The 19,207-nt window shown below is 32.0% G+C and overlaps 1 protein-coding gene across 1 annotated transcript in view; it reads left to right on the top strand.

Annotated features, from left to right (window-relative positions):
* Positions 1–19,207, top strand: part of LOC145291216 (neo-calmodulin-like) — a 35,841-nt gene that overhangs the window by 12,193 nt on the left and 4,441 nt on the right. Inside the window, exon 2 of the mRNA XM_080136801.1 lies at positions 18,574–18,659. Within this exon, the coding sequence (XP_079992927.1) occupies positions 18,574–18,659 (86 nt within the window). The remainder of the gene's footprint in view (positions 1–18,573; positions 18,660–19,207) is intronic.

Here is a 19,207-nt window from a genome sequence, read left to right as displayed (position 1 = left end):
CTTTTTTTTGTAGAAAGTGGTTTTTACTGTTTGAATCTTTTCCAGCCCACACAAAATATCGTTGAAAAATCATGGCAGATAGAATGAGACGACCTAAATTCCAACATAGGTCATTCGACATTCAGACAAACCCCGTCCCCCACAAAATCCGCATACAACACATATAGGCGAGGATCATTATATAAAAAGGGGTTCGACTAAAAAAGCAAGCGGCCTTAGTGTAATGGTGTGTAATATTTCTTTGGATTATAATATTGTGTCTTTTTTCCCTTTCTTTTTTTCCTTCTTTTTTTCTATAACACTGACAGTGGAAAAATACAGCACTCGGTGTATGATTCAGCCTCGCCTTTGTAAGCGTAAATCTGGACTCACTGCGGAGGCGACTATTAGTCAATACGCGCGTGACAAGGTTGGGTAAATATGTCAAGTTGGTATTTATTATTATAATAGTTATTATAATATAATGCCGCAAGAAAAGGTTAGGAATCAACAGAGCGAAGAGAAAAGTTAACTTGCAAATAACCTAGAATTAACGTCTCACCGATGGCAAGAGCAGTTTTCGTTTTACTACTTATGCAGAATACGGACCGTACTAAAACCAACGTTTCGTCAGCATATTCCAATAGGTTACGTAAACCGCCGGAAGATGTCGAAACACTTAGCCAATGACCCCCCCCCCCCACAAAAAAAAAAACAAAACAACTCGATATTTAGAAATTTAAATAGAATCGGAATCCGTAATTATAACGGAATCGGGAAGTTAGAACAGAATCGGTAATTGTATCGGAATCGGGAAAAATATTGGAACTTTCCCATTACTAATAAATGCCAAAACATCATAAAAAGAACCAAAAAAAGTCCTTGCACTACATTTTCTTCGCAACAAAAATATAAATATTGTAACAGCGCACATGCCGCGCGTGTGAGAAAATCAGCAGCAGCCTTAGGATAGCCGAATAGCGAAATTATTAGCAGCAACCAGCTTAGCAGATATGCAAATTAAGCAAGTGTGCGTGCGCTGACGTCATGGAAAGGTATTAGACAAAGGCAGAAAAAAGACACCGTGTGGTCCAGGAGAGAAGCAAAGTGCGTGGCAAAAAAAGATGGGCGTGTGAACGAGGGCGAGAAAGTGCTGGCTATGGTGGCAAAGATAGAAAGACTTTTCAAAAGCGCATGTTATACGACAGAGCGTTGTAAAACACGTGTGGGCCAAAAAAAAAAAAAAAAAAAAAAGAAAGAAAAAAATACTTTTGAAAGATAATGAAATGCGTTGTTTTGAAAGAACCACGAATAAATTTATTTCATTTGAACTTTAAAAAAATGTCGATTTGGATTTTTATTTGTTTTCTTTTCTTTTGTCTGTTCCTTGGCGACCAAGTATCAGAAAACGTGCCGATCTGAATGGTTGAAATTAAACGGGAACTTAGAACAGAATCGGTAATTGTATCGGAATCTTAGTACTTTTTAGATAAAACTATCAAACTCACATATTTTTATTGTCATCGTAACCGATGAAATAGCTCAGCTTTCAATCAAATCGATTGATTGCATACTGTAATTGGGGACCCATCGCGATGCACCTGGAAGAAGCTTCACATGCCTCTCGTAGTGACTAAGTTCACAATGCATTGTAGTCTACATTGCACTGTAGAGAATCTACTTTATAAATTATTTTTATATGTAATGGTTTGCATTAAATTTTAAAATGCAAAAGTCAGGTATTATGCTTCAAGTGTGCTCTAAACAGAAACATTCATTTCGAACGCGCTCCTGTTATATCAAAGAACCTACTATTTAGTTTATATGTCTGGCATTACTGCTTATGCAGTGATAATGGCTTAAATTTAAGTTTAAAATAAAAAAAGTCATGTATCATTGTGAAATTGTGCTTTAAACAGAAACATCCATTTCGAACGCGCCTCTGTTGTATCAAAGAACCTACTGTTGATTTTATATGTTGGGCCTTTTAGCTTGTGTAGTATTAAAACGTCGCAAATGTGACAGACTGATGTTAACTTTGGTCAAAACTGCCTGTTACTTCTTTCATCAGATTATTTCAACTAGCAGGACCCGTGGAAATTCCACGGTAGTTAAAATCCTGTAAAACACATAAGAAATTCCTTATTGTTATATTACAAAAATGAACGTATGGAAGCAAGTAGAACAAACAAAGAACTGTAGTTAAAACTTTTATTGATGGCCAATGCGATCGTAACTGATGCTGTTGATATTGTCAGGAAGTGCTGGTGATGATTGAGGCGGTGACAGGGACGTTGATCAGCTGCTTGGAGTGAGAATAGTGGTCAGTCAGCAGGTTCTGGGGAGTCAGACTGTGAATTTAAAAACAACTGTGTGACATTGTTGACATCGATTTTGTGAAAGTTCTGATGACCCCAAGTTGTTTAATATTTCAGGACATCTTGGATTACATGTATAGGTAAGGAATAGGTCTGGCTTTCCATATTTACAGAAAACTGCCATTGCATCTTGATACAGTTGTTGAAGATTCCTAGGACTTCCTGTAAATAAAGATGGTAGAATAACTGGTACACCAGAATCGCCATCTTCATTCCTTGCTAAATGATCCATTAAGCCAGAATTTTGAGCAGTTCTTGGTTGACTTTGATAACTTTTAATGAAGTTAGATAAGCAACCGTCAACTTTTACATATGCAATAGACTTTTCTATTTATTTTAAATTTTATTCAATGAAGATTTGGAAATTCACAAATATTTTTTAAGTCGAATTAGTGATATAGATTTCAATTAATGCATCACAACTTCCTGATAATATAAATAGAACACTTTGAATTTTCTGTACAAAAGTTTTTTCCATAAAAACATTGTAATCTGTTATAATATTCAGACTCTTGTGTATTACATGCATATAAAATGAAGTGTTTCTGTAAATCTTACGAAATACAGTTAAATTTTGATTTTTCGATAATCAAAATAATGTGAGGTAGGTTAAACAAACTGTACACTACTTTTTCATCAAATTATGAATTTTAAATATAAGGAAAGCAATTAAAAAAATTTTTTTTTCCAAAATCATATTTACATCCAAGTTAATTTTTAGATTCCATAGCTGTTCCTGATTGTTTTCATAACACTTCATGGTAAACAATATTCTTAGTATATGTTACACCACGCTTTCTGCCCTGATTATCATCTCTATGCAGTTGCATTACCTTAAATTTCACACTGTGCTTAGATCGAGCTCTTGAACATGCCACATACAGCTGACCATGAGAAAATACAGGTTGTTGAAGATATATACCAACCTTATCCAAAGTTTGGCCTTGTGCTTTATTAATGGTCAGTGAATATGCTAATCGTATTGCAAACTGTATCTGATGAAATGCAAATGGAACATTTGTATCACTTGGCTTTAACTTAATTCTTGGAATGATAACTGTGGAACCTCTATTAGATCCATTAATTAAAATAGCAATGATGCTGTTTTGATGACATTCTTTTATTTTCATCCTAGTTCCATTACAAAGTCCTTGATTTATGGATAAATTTCGCAGTCGCATTACTATTGCCCCTATTTTCACATTAAGTCGGTGAGGTAACATTCCAGATGGAGTTAATGAATTTATGAACTCGATAGGATAATTTTGAAGTTCAGCATCATCATCGGAGATGTAATCTGCACTTAAATATGTATTTATGCCTCCGGGAAGATTATTTAGAATTTCTACATTTACTGTTAAACATTCTGTATATTTTAGAGTCATGATGATTCAATTTTCCATTTCTTGAGGGCTGCAATCAAATATTTCTGAGATTAGAGAACCATTACATACCGAATAGTCAGGAACATCTATGGCATCTACAGGAACATCATTAAGACTGCTCGTTAGTGTACCATTACAAAGATGAAGGAGCCATCTAGAAAACTCCTGTTCATTTATGTTAGTTCTGACGTTTTGCGTTAGTTGTAATTGACTGAAATGATGCCACAATGGGCATTTTTTAAGACAGGTGTCTATAATAGATGTAGGTGATCCATGTGGCACTACTGGCAAAATTTGCCTGAAGTCACCTCCAAGTATGAGAAATTTTCCAAATATTTTATCGTTACCCATTATATCTTGTAAACATCTATCTATAGCAAGCAGTGCATGATTAGGTATCATAGAGGCTTCGTCTATGATGAATACCTTTACCTTTCTCAAAAAAGAAGCATGCTCTGATACAGGAGAAACGTTACAGACACCAGTTTCTGTCAGAGGTACAGGTAGTTTGAATATACTGTGGATTGTTTTCCCTGAAGTTAGTAGCATTGCAGCAATGCCGCAGTGGCGGTTACAGTACTGCTGGAGGTGAAGTAATCATATAACATGTTGAATAAAAAGGTTTTTCCTGATCCGGCTGGGGCATCTAAATAGAAGCAATTGTTGTGTGGGGCTTCTTTTTCAGTTGCCATGACAGCCTTGATTATAGTATTAAAGACCTCTAACTGTTCATTGTTTAACAATTCAACATTAGGCCCGTTTGTATTTCGAGTCATATTATCTATTGGAGGATCACCTGTTGGTTCAGGTAAACCCATTGTCTGGCAAGGAGAACCATGCTCATTAAATATTGCTTTTATCAAATGAATAACTTGGGGGATATGTATATACACTGGCCCCCGCCCTTTGCGAACCGGGCGACAAGATCAAAGTGTAGTATCTGTCGGAACAAATACTGCAAGCAAAGACCATATGTGGGGGTAACCCCACATGTCTACCTTGGTAAATGTAGGGGCAACTCTTCATACCAACAGTTCCTATCCAACTCCCATTTCCCACCCATCGGGAGCTGGTCCCCATTTCCCCCCCTCCCTCTCTCTCTCCACATTAAAAAACGGCCTTGTGCCTAATTTGCTCACTGGGGAAGCAAATAAATACAAACTGGGGGATATGTATAATATATCCACCAATCCACTACACTTTACCGTAAAATTCGGCTAAAACAATTGTTGACGAATTACCTCCTTTGAATCGATATCGTCTGCTTGTGACAATTTAATTTTAATAAAACCTTATTGTGATAATTGAGCGAAAACCTTATTAGGTATTAAATGCTAAAACATTTTAATACACTAGCTAATTGGCTATAAAGTAAGTTATTCCGATCTTTGATCTAACAGTTTAATTTTAAAAAAAGAGCTTAACATTTTCTTGTATCTTTTTTTTTTTTATATATATTAAGAAAATGTAAGCATCATGCTGAAATAATAAAAATGCCATTCTTAATAAGGGGAGAGGGTTTGACTATTCTAAATCTTCACCTAAATAACCATTTAATGAAAAAAATGTTTAAAATGTTCTTGTATCTTTTTTATAATTTTTGTTAAATAAGAAAAATCAATAAACTTTGATAACACTATTGTAAGAATCATGCTGAAAGCCATTCTTAATATGGGGAGGGTGGTTAACTATTCTGAAACTTTACCTAACAATGTAAAAAAAATAAGGGAAAAATATATGTATGAACAATAAATATTTCTTCAGTTAAATAAATTATACTGTAAATCTTTAAATAAGGAATAACTATTTATTTAAACCATAATTATTGAAACAGTATTTTACTGCATAAAAAAACGGTTATGGGGTGAAGGGTTAACTATTTTGAACCTTCACCTAAATAGCGATTTAATGAAAAAAAAATTTAATGGTCTTGTATCTTTTTTTTTTGTATAATTTGTTAAAAAAAAACAAAAAAAAAAACTTTGATACCGCTATTGTAAGAATCATACTGAAAGCCATTCTTAATATGGGGAGGGGGGTTAACTATTCTGAAACTTCACCTAACAATGTAATAAGAATAATGGAAAAAATATATGTATGAACAATAAATATTTCTTCAGTTAAATAAAATATACTGAAAATCTTTAAATAGGAAATAAATATTTCTTTAAATAAATTAAATTGTAAGTAATGAAACAAAGTGTTTTATTTCATATTAAAAAAATTGTCGTGTCCATTTTTTATAGTATTTAAATATGTATGCTCTGTCGGTGGGCATTAGAAGATGATGAATGCCTGTAAAAGAAGCAAATAAAACCGACAAAACATAAATAATAACTATGTAAACAACGTGAAGATGTATAAATGTTACAAAATTACTCGATTCGGCATTAAATAACACGAAAAAAGATTGATATGCCGTAAAACAAAAGCAAAACAGAACAAGACGTAAAATATGTTTTGACTATATTACTCAGTGTATTTGCGAATGGCGACTTTGGTTATTTATTTAATAAAGTCATTCTTGACTTTTGTAACATTTATTTCGAAACATATTTTTTGTTGTGTAAATAAAAAGTAAATAAAAAAAACATAAAGTGGCACAGTAAACAAACAAACAAAAAAAACGAACTCGTAACGTTAAATGTAAAAAATATATTTATTACTGAATAAAATAGAATAAACGTTCCTACAATAATAAACAGAAGACATCGTTAAAAATGTAAGTAAAATACTATTTAAACTGTGGAACGATACCTTCTATGCATAATTGCCTTTAAAATAATCCGGAACCATAAATAGACAGTTATTATTTTTTTTTTTTTGTTCGGGAACTTTTGGGAAATAAAAGGGGTTACTGATTTTTAACTGATAAAGATTAAACAATAAAGGGAGATAATTCACATTAATTAATGTTTGCGATGATGATTACGCGTTTCATTAATTAATGTTTGCGATGATGATGACGTGACACCGTACGTACAAGCAAATTAATATATAGATTATCGATTATCGACACTTATCGAAGACATTCCGATACAAAACCTATCTAAGAATGCGGTCAGGCACATAAAGTACCTTCAATGCAAAATGTTCATTTCAACTTGCCGACATATTTGTCTTCGTTTGCGCATGCGTAAAACTAATCATAGCTAAAAGTGGTTTAATTTTATTACTTTCTTCTCTGTCTGTCGGGTTAGCTCAAACGGTAGGGAACGCGGCTGGAACGCTAAAGGTTTTTATTTCGATTCTAGCTGATAGCACTCAAGCCATTTTTTTACTTTCGAAATCAGTATTATATAATAGGTAAAATATAATATTCAACAAAGAATTGGATCTGTAATAATAAATACGAAATCTGCATGAATTAAAATATATTTAAGAGCATTTTACGATCTTGCAAGGCCAGGCGCACACCTTAGCTAGTCAAATAATAAAATATTTTTACATACGTACACAGTCGCTGATATTCATTATTTTTATCGACACTTTTCCATGCGGGAGCCTTGATTCTCTTGTAGTTGTGATTTTCTGTCTAGCTTAAGATGAATATACTCATGCATGCGGACTTGCTGATGTTTCAAAGGCTTTATTTAGAGAGTTTTCTCTTTGGGGAGAGACAACATAAATTATTTCTTAATTTTCTTACTTAACCTTTAAAATGATCAAGACCTGCACATGCAGAGTCTCAAGGCAATATTCACTAAGGTTTTTACATTGCCAGGCATGTTTTATCTGTCTGCTTCCCAACTCAAAGTGACTAGAAACTCTATTCTGTTCCTCGAACACGTGACGATTTCTATCTAATCATTCGATGCCTGCATTTCTAGTGCGTTATATATAGAGAAGTAATCGTTGAACCCTTGCTTCAATCACAATAGCTGCAGTGGGTCTATTTCCGTTTCCCGGTAGGTTATCCCAACATGTACTTAATGTAAGCCACGCAAAAATTTATACTAGTTAACATAATCTATACTTCCTGGCATAGGGTCCCAATATGTAATAGATTTTCATGACATTAAAAAATAATGAAAATATTTGAAAAAGAAATCTGTCGGCCATTTTTGGAAGCAAAATTTCAATAAAAATGATTTACACTTTGTATAATAGTACTTGGCAGTCGAAAATATTTTTATTTGAACAGAGGATGTAGAATTCACAGTCCATCCATCATAGCCAGCATCCTTGTACCCATCACTATTTTTACTTTATTATTTATGTGGCGCATCTCTTTCGACATGAAAAATGAAAATGTTTCGACACAAGAATTATAATACAGACCAGTCCGAAAGTGTCTTTGTTGCTGTCTGGCTGATGTCTCGTGTATTTATTTCTCTCCAACAATGAGAAATGTGACACAAGGGTCGGAAAGTGAGATTGAAAATTCTGCACCCCTCGAGGACGAACACGTGATCATTTCTATCTAATTATTCGACACCTGCATTTCTAGAGCGCTTTATCTAGAGAGCTAATCTTTGAACACTCGCTTCAATCAGACTTACTTGTGTTTCAAAGGTTTTATTTAGAGAGCTTTCTCTTCGGGGAGAGACAACGTAAATTATTTCTTACTTAATTTTCTTACTTAGCCTTAAAATGGTTATTGTCCATGGACAGATTCTGTAGGCAATATTCACTTAGACTCCTACATTGTCGGATATGTTTTGTCTGTCTGTTTCCCGAATTAGAAACTCTGTTCTGTCGCCGAACACGTGATCATTTCTGTCTAATGATTCAGCATTTCATTTCTAGCGCGTTTGGTCTAGAGAGATGATTTTCGAACACTCACCTCAATCATGCTAGTTGCACTAGGTCTATTTCCGTTTTTAGGTTATCATGACATGTACTCTATGTAAATACATATTAGTTTACATAATCTCTACGTACTAGCGTAGGGTCTCTATATATGACATAAAAACTCAAATGGCTTCTGTTAAAATTGAAAAGAATAGGTTTATTTCGCGTATGGAATTCAAATTGCAGATATTTGCCCTGTAGGCGTCATACAAAGAAAAAATACATAAATACAAAGAAAATGTAATGAATTAAAATTGGGACAAAAATAGATATTTATGGAAAATGTTTGGAATAAACAAAATTGATAAAAGAAAAAAAAGCAATAATAATAGATGTTTCGAACAAACAACATAGAAATGTAGAAAAACAAGTACGTACAATGGAGGCTTTTAAGAAATAAGCATAGCTTTCACGTAAGTTTTCTTTGATCCAAGTCGAGTTATAAAAAGTTCAAAGTCTTTTAGTCCATAGGCTTCACAATTAATGATGCGTATGTGTCACAAAAATAAAACCAATGTTCGTTTTCGTTCAACTGGAAAGAAGTGGAATACTTTTGTGCTGCATAAAGCTTGTTTTTTCGTTGGAAGAAATTCAGTTAAAGGCGTGGATATTAATTCTCACCAGAAATTATTTTTTTTCGCAAATTTAAAGAAGTCAGCGGCAACACAGTTTGTTTAAATCCTCCACGATATAATTAAAACGAATATATATATATATATATATATATATATATATATATATATATATATATATATATATATGTATATATATATATATATATATATATATATATATATATATATATATATATATATATATATAGCTTAGTGCGTTAGAGGAAAAGAGTGAACTCAATTCTATAAGAGGAGACTTATCTGGACGATATAAAGGGAATACAAACAATCAGACGAGTAGAGAATATGCGGCGTCTAGCGTGGTATTCATTAGGAACGAAATAGTTCGTTCCCAATGAATACCACGCTAGACGCCGCATCTCCACTATGTTATCTAGCATCTTCTCTACTCTTCTGATGAGAAGCATTAGGCTTCGAAATGCCTTGGCATAAAAAGTCCCTTCTATCCTCCAACTAATTGTTTGGTTCATTTATTCAATAAAGGAATACAATCTATATCCACCAATATATAGTTTTGTGACCTTATTTCCCATCTCTATTGTTCTCCTATATATATATATATATATATATATATATATATATATATATATATATATATATATATATATATATATATATATAAGGAACTGTGTTTGTGTGTCAATGGACTCGAAAACGGCTAGGCCGATTTTTTATGAAATTAGCAAATTATTTTATGCGCCTGGCAGTGTTCTTAGATAGGTTTTGTATTGGCATGTCTTCGATAAGTATCGATAATCGAAAAATCCGATGAAAAAAGCAACAAAAATATTTTGACCACAGCTAACACCTAACACAGTCTAATATCACAAATGTATTTTAGAAGTTTATTATCACACAAGCAGTAAGGCCAGGCATATAAAATCAACAGTGGATTCTTTAATATAACAGAGGTGCGTTCGAAATAGATGTGTTTGTTTAGAGCAGGATTGAAGCATGAAACTTGACTTTTATATTTTAACCTTTAATGTGACTTAGTTCGTAATACATTGTAGTCTACATTGCAATATAGACTAAAACGCGTTGTGGATTAAGTATTACGAAGAGAGATGCGAAGTTTCCCCCCGGTGCACAAAGATGTGTCCCAAACTAGAGAAGGCAATCAATCGATGTTTGATTGAGAAATGGGCGATTGCACCGATTTCGATGACAATAAAAATATGGAAGTGTGAAACATTCGTTTTTCATCATTTAATCCCGGGCGGTCACCCCGCTATCATTCATATATATATATATATATATATATATATATACATATATATATATATATATATATATATATATATATATATATAAATGATGATTGCAACGTATTGTCAGACGAGTGCCACTCCCTCAGACACTAAAGTCCATGAGCCCAAAAATGACTTCCATCGCCAGGGGACCATTTTTACAGACAAATGCCTGAGGGAGTATCTATACACAGATGATGTTACAGAGTCTTAGCTTTGTACGACAGCTAAGTCTCTCTCCCGGTTCAAAATGTTGAGATCCAGCAACAAGCAAGAGCAAGATAGCAAGCAACAAGTTAAACTGCAGACCAGCTTCATACGGTTACTGGTCTCCCGCTTTATGGCTTTTTAAATCAGAGATTTGCTTCTCCTAGAAAGGTTGCCTTCACCACGGTTTACGGGAGTCTTCTCCACCCCAACACACACATACATACACACAAACACACATGGTGCTAGTTGGCCGTTGACCCCGAAAAAGGGTTCATTCGCCCTTTGAAAGGTCTTGTTTTTAATCCTTCAGGGAGACTAGCTGCCCTCCTCACCAAACAAGTCTGGTGGGGGAACCAGTTTAGTCGCCGGTGACCCGACCATGAAGCAGGTAGTCCTTACACTCCCTCAGACACTGAAAGTTCATAAGCCCGAAAAAGACATATAGTCCTGCCAGCGAATTCACATGCTTAAGCAGACATGACACTAAAGACAGTCATTGTTATACATACATATATATACACGCACGCACACATACATATGTACACATATCGCACACATGTATACATGCGTACATACACAATACACAATACGCACACATACATATACATATACACACACATGCAAACATAAACAAGACGGTCATTGGTATACATACATATAAATATATACATGCATACATACTTACATGTCTATAAGCATACGCTCATATATACCCATATACATACACAATGCATAATATACAAACATACATATACATACCCACATGCATACATACTCATATACATACATATACATCCACATATACAAATACATACACACATATACTTACACATACATATACGTACACATATGCACATATATATATACACTTACCTACATATACATACACATCCATATATATGCATTCATACACATAGACACATACATGCACACATACACATACATATACATACACACATGCATACATACACATACATGCAATATACACACATACATACAAACATATATAAATGTATATATATACACACACAAACATATATACACATAGACACATATACATACATATACACATAGATATAAATACATATAAACTCACATGTACATATATGAATATACACACATACATATATAAATATACATACATATATACATACATAAATACATATAATTATGGCAGATTAATTGTTACATTGTTAAATAAAAAGTTTGGTTGAGACAGACACTTTTGGAATAGTAACTGACGATGATATGAACAAATTCACACATTATTTCACACATATATACATACATACATATATATATATATATACATACATATATATATATACATACATACATATATATATATATACGTACATATATATATACATATATACACACATATATACATATATATGCATCTCTCTCTCTCTCTCTCTATATATATATATATATATATATATATATATATATATATATATAAGTAGATTGTAGTTTGCTTGAAGCATTGTTGAAGAAAATTATAAGGTGAAATTAAAAGATTTTTTTTATATATATAGAGTAAAATTAAATGAAAACAAAAGAAATAAATATCTTTTTTTGTTGTTTGTTTTTTCTTTTTCACACAAATTTTAACTCTAAACAACAGTCATTTTTTTCCTGTTGCATTCAATGGTGTTATATAACTATAAACAACAGTCAGTTTTTTCCTATTGTATTCAATGGTGTTATATATAACACCATTGAATACAACAGGAAAAAAAATGACTGTTGTTTAGAGTTAAAATTTGTGTGAAAAAGAAAAAACAAACAACAAAAAAAGATATTTATTTCTTTTGTTTTCATTTAATTTTACTCTATATATATAAAAAAAAATCTCGCATTGTTCTTGGCTTTTAATTTTACCTTATATATATTTATATGCATGCGTGATGAGCGAAGGAACGATTTTTGTGACTCTTCTTGAATTAGCTGTTTTTAAAAACAGATAAAAGAAAAACACGTTAGCATACATTTATAAATATTGAGACCCCCTCCCCCTTAAACAAAGAAACGAAAAATACAAGAAATGTGGATTACATATTTTGTCTTCTCAAGAATTTAAAAAAGATTACTAGTTGGTTAAAATGTAATTGAGCTAAATATAGGACGGTCAGACCTGATATGATGTAAAGAAATCTGCGACGTAATTGTTTAAATATAACAATCTATAAAATACCCCCAAACAAAGAAAATACACTAAACACAAATGATTTTTTTCGTTTCTATTTGATACCAAAAACAAAAAACAAATAAAAAGCTAAAAAAAAAAAAAAACAAATGTGACGGTTTCAATCAGAAATCGATAGTTTTATAAACGAAAAAAAAAAATGAAAAGCATATTAGCGTACATTTGTAAATAATGAACCCCACCTTACCCCTCCCTACCAGATGAAAGAAAGCGTATATAAGGAAAATTACAAGAAATATGGAGTATATTGTATGACAATAGGCGGACTGTTATCGGGGAGAAATCAGTATTTTTGAATAGCGAAGTGTACTGGTAGTTGTAAGTGTATGAGTATGCAATCCAGTTAATATCGGTGTCAGATCAATATAGTTACAATTGTTATAGAAGTACCCGGTCCTGTTTAGGAGAGTGGGAGGACTTTTCAGTTAGAGGGAGAAATATGAGCTACTTCATCTTTAGGATGTGGCAATCGTGATGATGCCGCTCCTAGGAAATAAGATAAGATTTTTTTTTATCTAATAAATGTGTTTGTAACAGCGTTCATAAGTAACATAAGATGGTGGGTAAAAGTTTAGACGTAATAAATTCGTATTAGGAATTTGTTATTGCAAAACTATCGTAATTTGGTCCAGAGGGGAATTTCTTCAATCAAATTATCATATAGAAGAAGATATATAACTTGGGTGCGATTAGCTAAAATCGAAGCCAAAAACATGTAGCTCTCCAGATACTGTTATTGTATGACCTAAATCCATACGCATACAAAAATTGTAAAATTAACGTTGTTTAATCTGTAACTATTGTACATTTGCGCATGGGCAGAAGTAATAAGTTAGGTTTTAGTCGACTCTTGCCAAGGTCAATATTCTTTTTTCAATTTTGATTCATTAGTAGCTAATTTTACTAGCTAAAAACCTAGTCGAAATTGTTCTACACGCCCAAATATCCTATATATAAAGTTTAAAGTCTGTAGACCAAAAATTCGGAGAGGAGTGTATATATATATATATATATATATATATATATATATATATATATATATATAGTTAGATAGATAGATATAGATATAGATTTAGATATATATCTATAATACATGTGCATATGCTAGAATAGATTGAATTAAATAAAATGATAACCGGCAGGAGTGTGATGTAAGGGTAGGGTTGTACAAGGACGAGAAGGAGGGGGGGGCTCTATTTCTTGGGGGAAGGGAAGGTATGGTTGATATGAAATATTTTAGGGATGTCAGGCAGATGAGTGATGGAGATAGAACGCTTGAAACTGTGTATATTTGTAAAAGATAAAGTAGTTCGGATCTCTCTCTCTCTCTCTCTCTCTCTCTCTCTCTCTCTCTATATATATATATATATATATATATATATATATATATATATAGATAGATAGATATAGATATAGATTTAGATATATATCTATAATACATGTGCATATGCTAGAATATTTTCATCCTAAATGCTACGCAATAATGCACTATATAGAAAATATGCATGAATAAAACTGAGCGTAATAGTTAAATGCTATACAATTATGCACAATGTAAACAATATACATAAATAGAATTCAACATAATAGTTAAATGAAACCAATCCTCTAATAAGAAACCATAAAAATAAATAATGAATTAATAAAAATTCGTTTTTGCAAAAATATGCAAATTAGTTAAGCTATATTTTGTCGTTCGCATATCCATGACTGAGTATATTAAGAAGTTCGTTTCAATAATTTTAAATAGAAAAGTAGGCTTTTAATATCAATGCAAGTGCGACGAAAAACTGAACTTTATGTAAGTATAGATCATATTTTTATGAAGGTTCTCCTGATATAACTCGCAACCATGAATTAGATTCGAACAGGAATTTGACACGACAGCCATTTGCATACGCACGGCTGCGCTCAATTACAATATTATGCCCCTAAAACCGTTTAAAATACTCTAAGAAATTTTTTTTAAAAATATATGCTATTAATAGAATACGTGTGATTAAAAGTTCACAAAATTCGAACATCTGAATTTTCATGAATGACATTTTATTTTTTAACCCTTTACATAAAACCAAATTAAACTAGTCTTCGCCCATAATTGAACCTCTTAGTCCTATCAGCTGTGTTCTAAAAGTTTTAATGTTCGGTTAATTGGTTTAGGAGTCAAACCTAACTTTATATAGAGATATGCACCTATATAAACACTTTTGCAAATCAAGCATTCAAATAAAAATAAAATCTAAGAAAAAAAAAAAACACACAAAAAACAAACAAACTCGCTTTTATTATTTTAGCGAATTTCTGTAGACGTTTTGTTTCTCAGGCTTAGTGACCTGAATATTTAACGATGTATAAAGTCAGTCACGGATTAATAATCCTTTTCAAGTTTACTCGACTGGAAACATTGGATTAAAAAAATATATCAGCAAAATAATTTGGATATTTTTTTTTGTGACATTACATTAAACTCTAAACCATAAAACTTTCTTTGTTGTTTTCCTAGAACGAAATACCAATAATAAATCAATGTAACACAGCTTGGTCTTTTGGCGAGGAATGAAGTGTAGTTTCTGTTCTCGGACTACACCTTATCTATTCTGTACTCGATCAGTCAAGGAGAAATATTTCTAAACTGAGGCAATTTTAAAAGATTTTGCTCCAAAGTGTCCTTTTTTTGGTGAACCGAATTTTTCTCACGTTAAAAATTGACGTTGTGTCTAACTCTGCCCTCGTGGGGAGGCAAGTAAATAAGATACATAGACTAGCAAGAATATGTGAATCTTGCTGAAGTACTGAAAAATACACAGAGATACAGACAAAAACGACCTCCTTTCACTCTTAAGGGACAATGGACACCCTATTTAACGTGCCTCCACGGAGAGTCTATAATGAGTCATGGTTTACGCAATCTCCAACCGCATATCTCCTAAACCGGCATTGCTGTGAGTCCAATGTCAAAGAAGTTCAGAATCGCTGGAAATAGTGTCAGGATAAAAGCAGAGGAAGACCAGTGTTGTGTCGAAATGTCCTTCACCTAGATTAGTTGCACAAAAAGTCTGATGTCTAGTTTATCCTACTATTTAATCCATAGCTGGAGGGAGGATTTATGATTCATGCTTTTCATAATGGTATTAGTGAAAGAGATCCAGTAACCCTGAACCCCATAGGCTTAGCAAATGGAGCAAAAGCTGGCTTAGTGGCACGGTTCGAATATCATGATCGGCAGGAACTGTCACCCTTACACAGATGATTGCGTAAGCATTAAACACTAGTCTCTATAAGTATGAACAATAATTATTATTTAATTATAATTATCAAGCCCCTTTAAGAATACTTCAGGATGGATACTATCTGCGGAATTATAACTAAAGTGGTCAACTAGCGTTTATACAATGTTCAAACTTCCGCTCGTTCGAACACTCTAGACTGTCTCATGTATTCGACCGAATTCAGAGTTGAATAGTTCTTAATTCCCATCATTTTCTTGGCAATTGTTTGGTTTCCCTGGGATTTTAGGCTTAGCCAATGAAACAAAAAATTGGCTCTGGGTTCGAATCTCATGACTAGCATGATTTGTCACCCCTACACTGATGATTGCGTAAACATGAAACACCAGTGCCTGTATATATAAAGAATAATTATTATTAAATGATGATTATATATAATTGTATATATATATGTACAAATATGATTCCTTTAATGAAATATGCTTTTCAATTATTTTTAACACTTTGTGTATACCAGTTCTTTTTTGGTTATAAGCTCACCTGAATTTTCATGACAGTAAGTCGTACACGTGTTACGTTTAATAGTGGAGTACGAATAAATAACTCCATCGAATGGATGTCCGTAAAAAGTGCTACAAAATACAAAATTTATCATATGGAATGAAAAAAGAATGAAAATAAATAAAAGATAAAAGTATATATATATATATATATATATATATATATATATATATATAATGACTATGCAATATTTGTCTATATAAATTAAAATATTATATATAAAAGTACATAAACCTATATATATATATATATATATATATATATATATATATATATATATATATATATATATATAGTGGGTGCAATAAGTATCCGATAAAAGCAAAAAGGTTTATGTACTTTTATTACACGAAAACAAAAATAATAACAAAGTGCTATTCTAATGTAGTTTTGTATGATTTTTTAATACGAGATTTGTATTATCATACAAAAATACATTAGAATAGCAATTTGTTCTTGTTTTTGTTTTGTATCGGATACTTATTGCACCCACTGTATATATATATATATATATATATATATATATATATATATATATATATATATATATATATATATATATATATATAGTAGGGGTGGTAATTAATAAAAACCTGAAGATAGTGCTCAATACTGTTGTAGAGCAAATATGCGTTTTATTTTTTTTATTACCATTTTTCTGTAAAGTCTGAGGAGGCTACAAGACGGGCAAAAAACGGTCAAGTAGCTGAAACAATAATGTAACTAAACAGAAAAAACGGTAATAAAAAAATAAAACGTATATATATATATATATATATATATATATATATATATATATATATATATATATATATATATAATATAATCATCCACTGGCACGTGTTTCGTCATCTACGACTAATCAGATAATTATATTTTAAAAATAATACATATGCAGCTAGCTCCCCATTCGGGAGTACCAAATTATTCAAAGGGAAAAATGCACTTTCGTATATATATATATATATATATATATATATATATATATATATATATATATATATATATATATATATATATAGTCAACCACATACCGTACTGTTTCCCTGTTTCACAACTCATCAGTGCGGCTAAAAAAACAACTACCTCAAACCCGATCGCCCAAACGACAATCGGAGCTTCTAACCGTTGCGCTATCCTGCCTGAATTAATAATGTTTTGACATTGTCCAAATACCTGAGCTCAATTCGTTTACACAAAGAGCATCGCTTTATACGCTAATGGTAATTTATGTATATATATATATATATATATATATATATATATATATATATATATATATATATATATATATATATATAAATAAATGTTTAGAGGTACAGAATTGATATATAGTTTTGAAAATAATAAGCGGAAGTTTCTCGAGAGCTCTTTCGGCTATCATCTCGTCAGGAGAAAATCGATAGCGTACAAAATAATATTCTGTCGAAAATAAAGACTATTATATTCTGAAAGGGAAAATAAAAAATAAAATTAACCCTATTATAGAAAGAAATTGCGAGTTCTGTTGTTTTTTTTTGGGGGGGTCACCCTGGTTATATAAATATCAAATGGTAATATGATTCATGGAAAAATAATTTACTTAGGTCCCCAAAATTCAATATCAGCAACCTATCAGTGTACGATCGTTTCTGGGACGATACAATTGTTTTATTTGAATAAAGTCGTATCATTAATACTAAAAAAAATAGGAAATTTAAATATATTGCCAATAGCAAAGTGAGAATATATCAAATCAAAATTATGGGCCAAAAAAGATAAATATACTCTACTTAGAGAAATGCTTATAAGAGCTATACCAGGCAAATACAAATACTATTTAAACAAAGAGTTGCAATATGTTATAGAACACACACATATATGAGGTTTTGTTTCGTTTCTCGTGATTCTAATAAAATAGTCCTAAAATCAAACATAATATTTTATGCAATCATTCCATTTGTAGGGCGCCTTCGATGCGATTGATATTGATGCCAATGGTTGGATTACGATCACAGAATTTTGCGAAGCAATGAATAAAAACAGTCTCAGGTTTGTGAAAACGTTTGATAATAAATGACAAATTTCTCTTTAACGTAAATAAAAATAGTTGCCCGTTCGCAAAATTGCGATGAAAGCAGAAAACCTTCAAGATGGCGACTGTCCGTGTTAAAATAGCTCTTTGCCTGGATTTGTGTAGAATGTGTAATGTTTTAGCGACGTATTCTGTCTTCATCTATTCATCTGTTGTCCTATTAACTTCGTTTCAAATTTTTCTTTTTTGTTTTGGTCTCTTACCAGATGCCAGACAATCACCCGATACTTCTCTAAGTGCAATTATTTGGACCTCTCTTGCACTTGGTATACCGGGTATATTTGTCAATATATTTCATGATTACTGAAATGAATAGGATCTCTCTAGGTTTTCGGTTTATTTTTCTGCTATGCATAAGACCTTGGTGTTTAATTATCTCCTACTAAAGGGGGCGATCTGGCGCCTCCGGGGTCAAATCGGGGATGCTGTCAGTACAGATATAATGTGAAACCCATAATCGGCAATGAAGGGAATGCATCACAGAATATCTTATTTATTATTTATA

The sequence above is a fragment of the Euprymna scolopes genome, chromosome 12, assembly GCF_053919585.1.
Source record: "Euprymna scolopes isolate OS-2025 chromosome 12, ASM5391958v1, whole genome shotgun sequence".
Classification (NCBI taxonomy): Eukaryota; Metazoa; Mollusca; class Cephalopoda; order Sepiida; family Sepiolidae; genus Euprymna; species Euprymna scolopes.
This window is presented reverse-complemented; position numbering and strand designations above follow the sequence as displayed.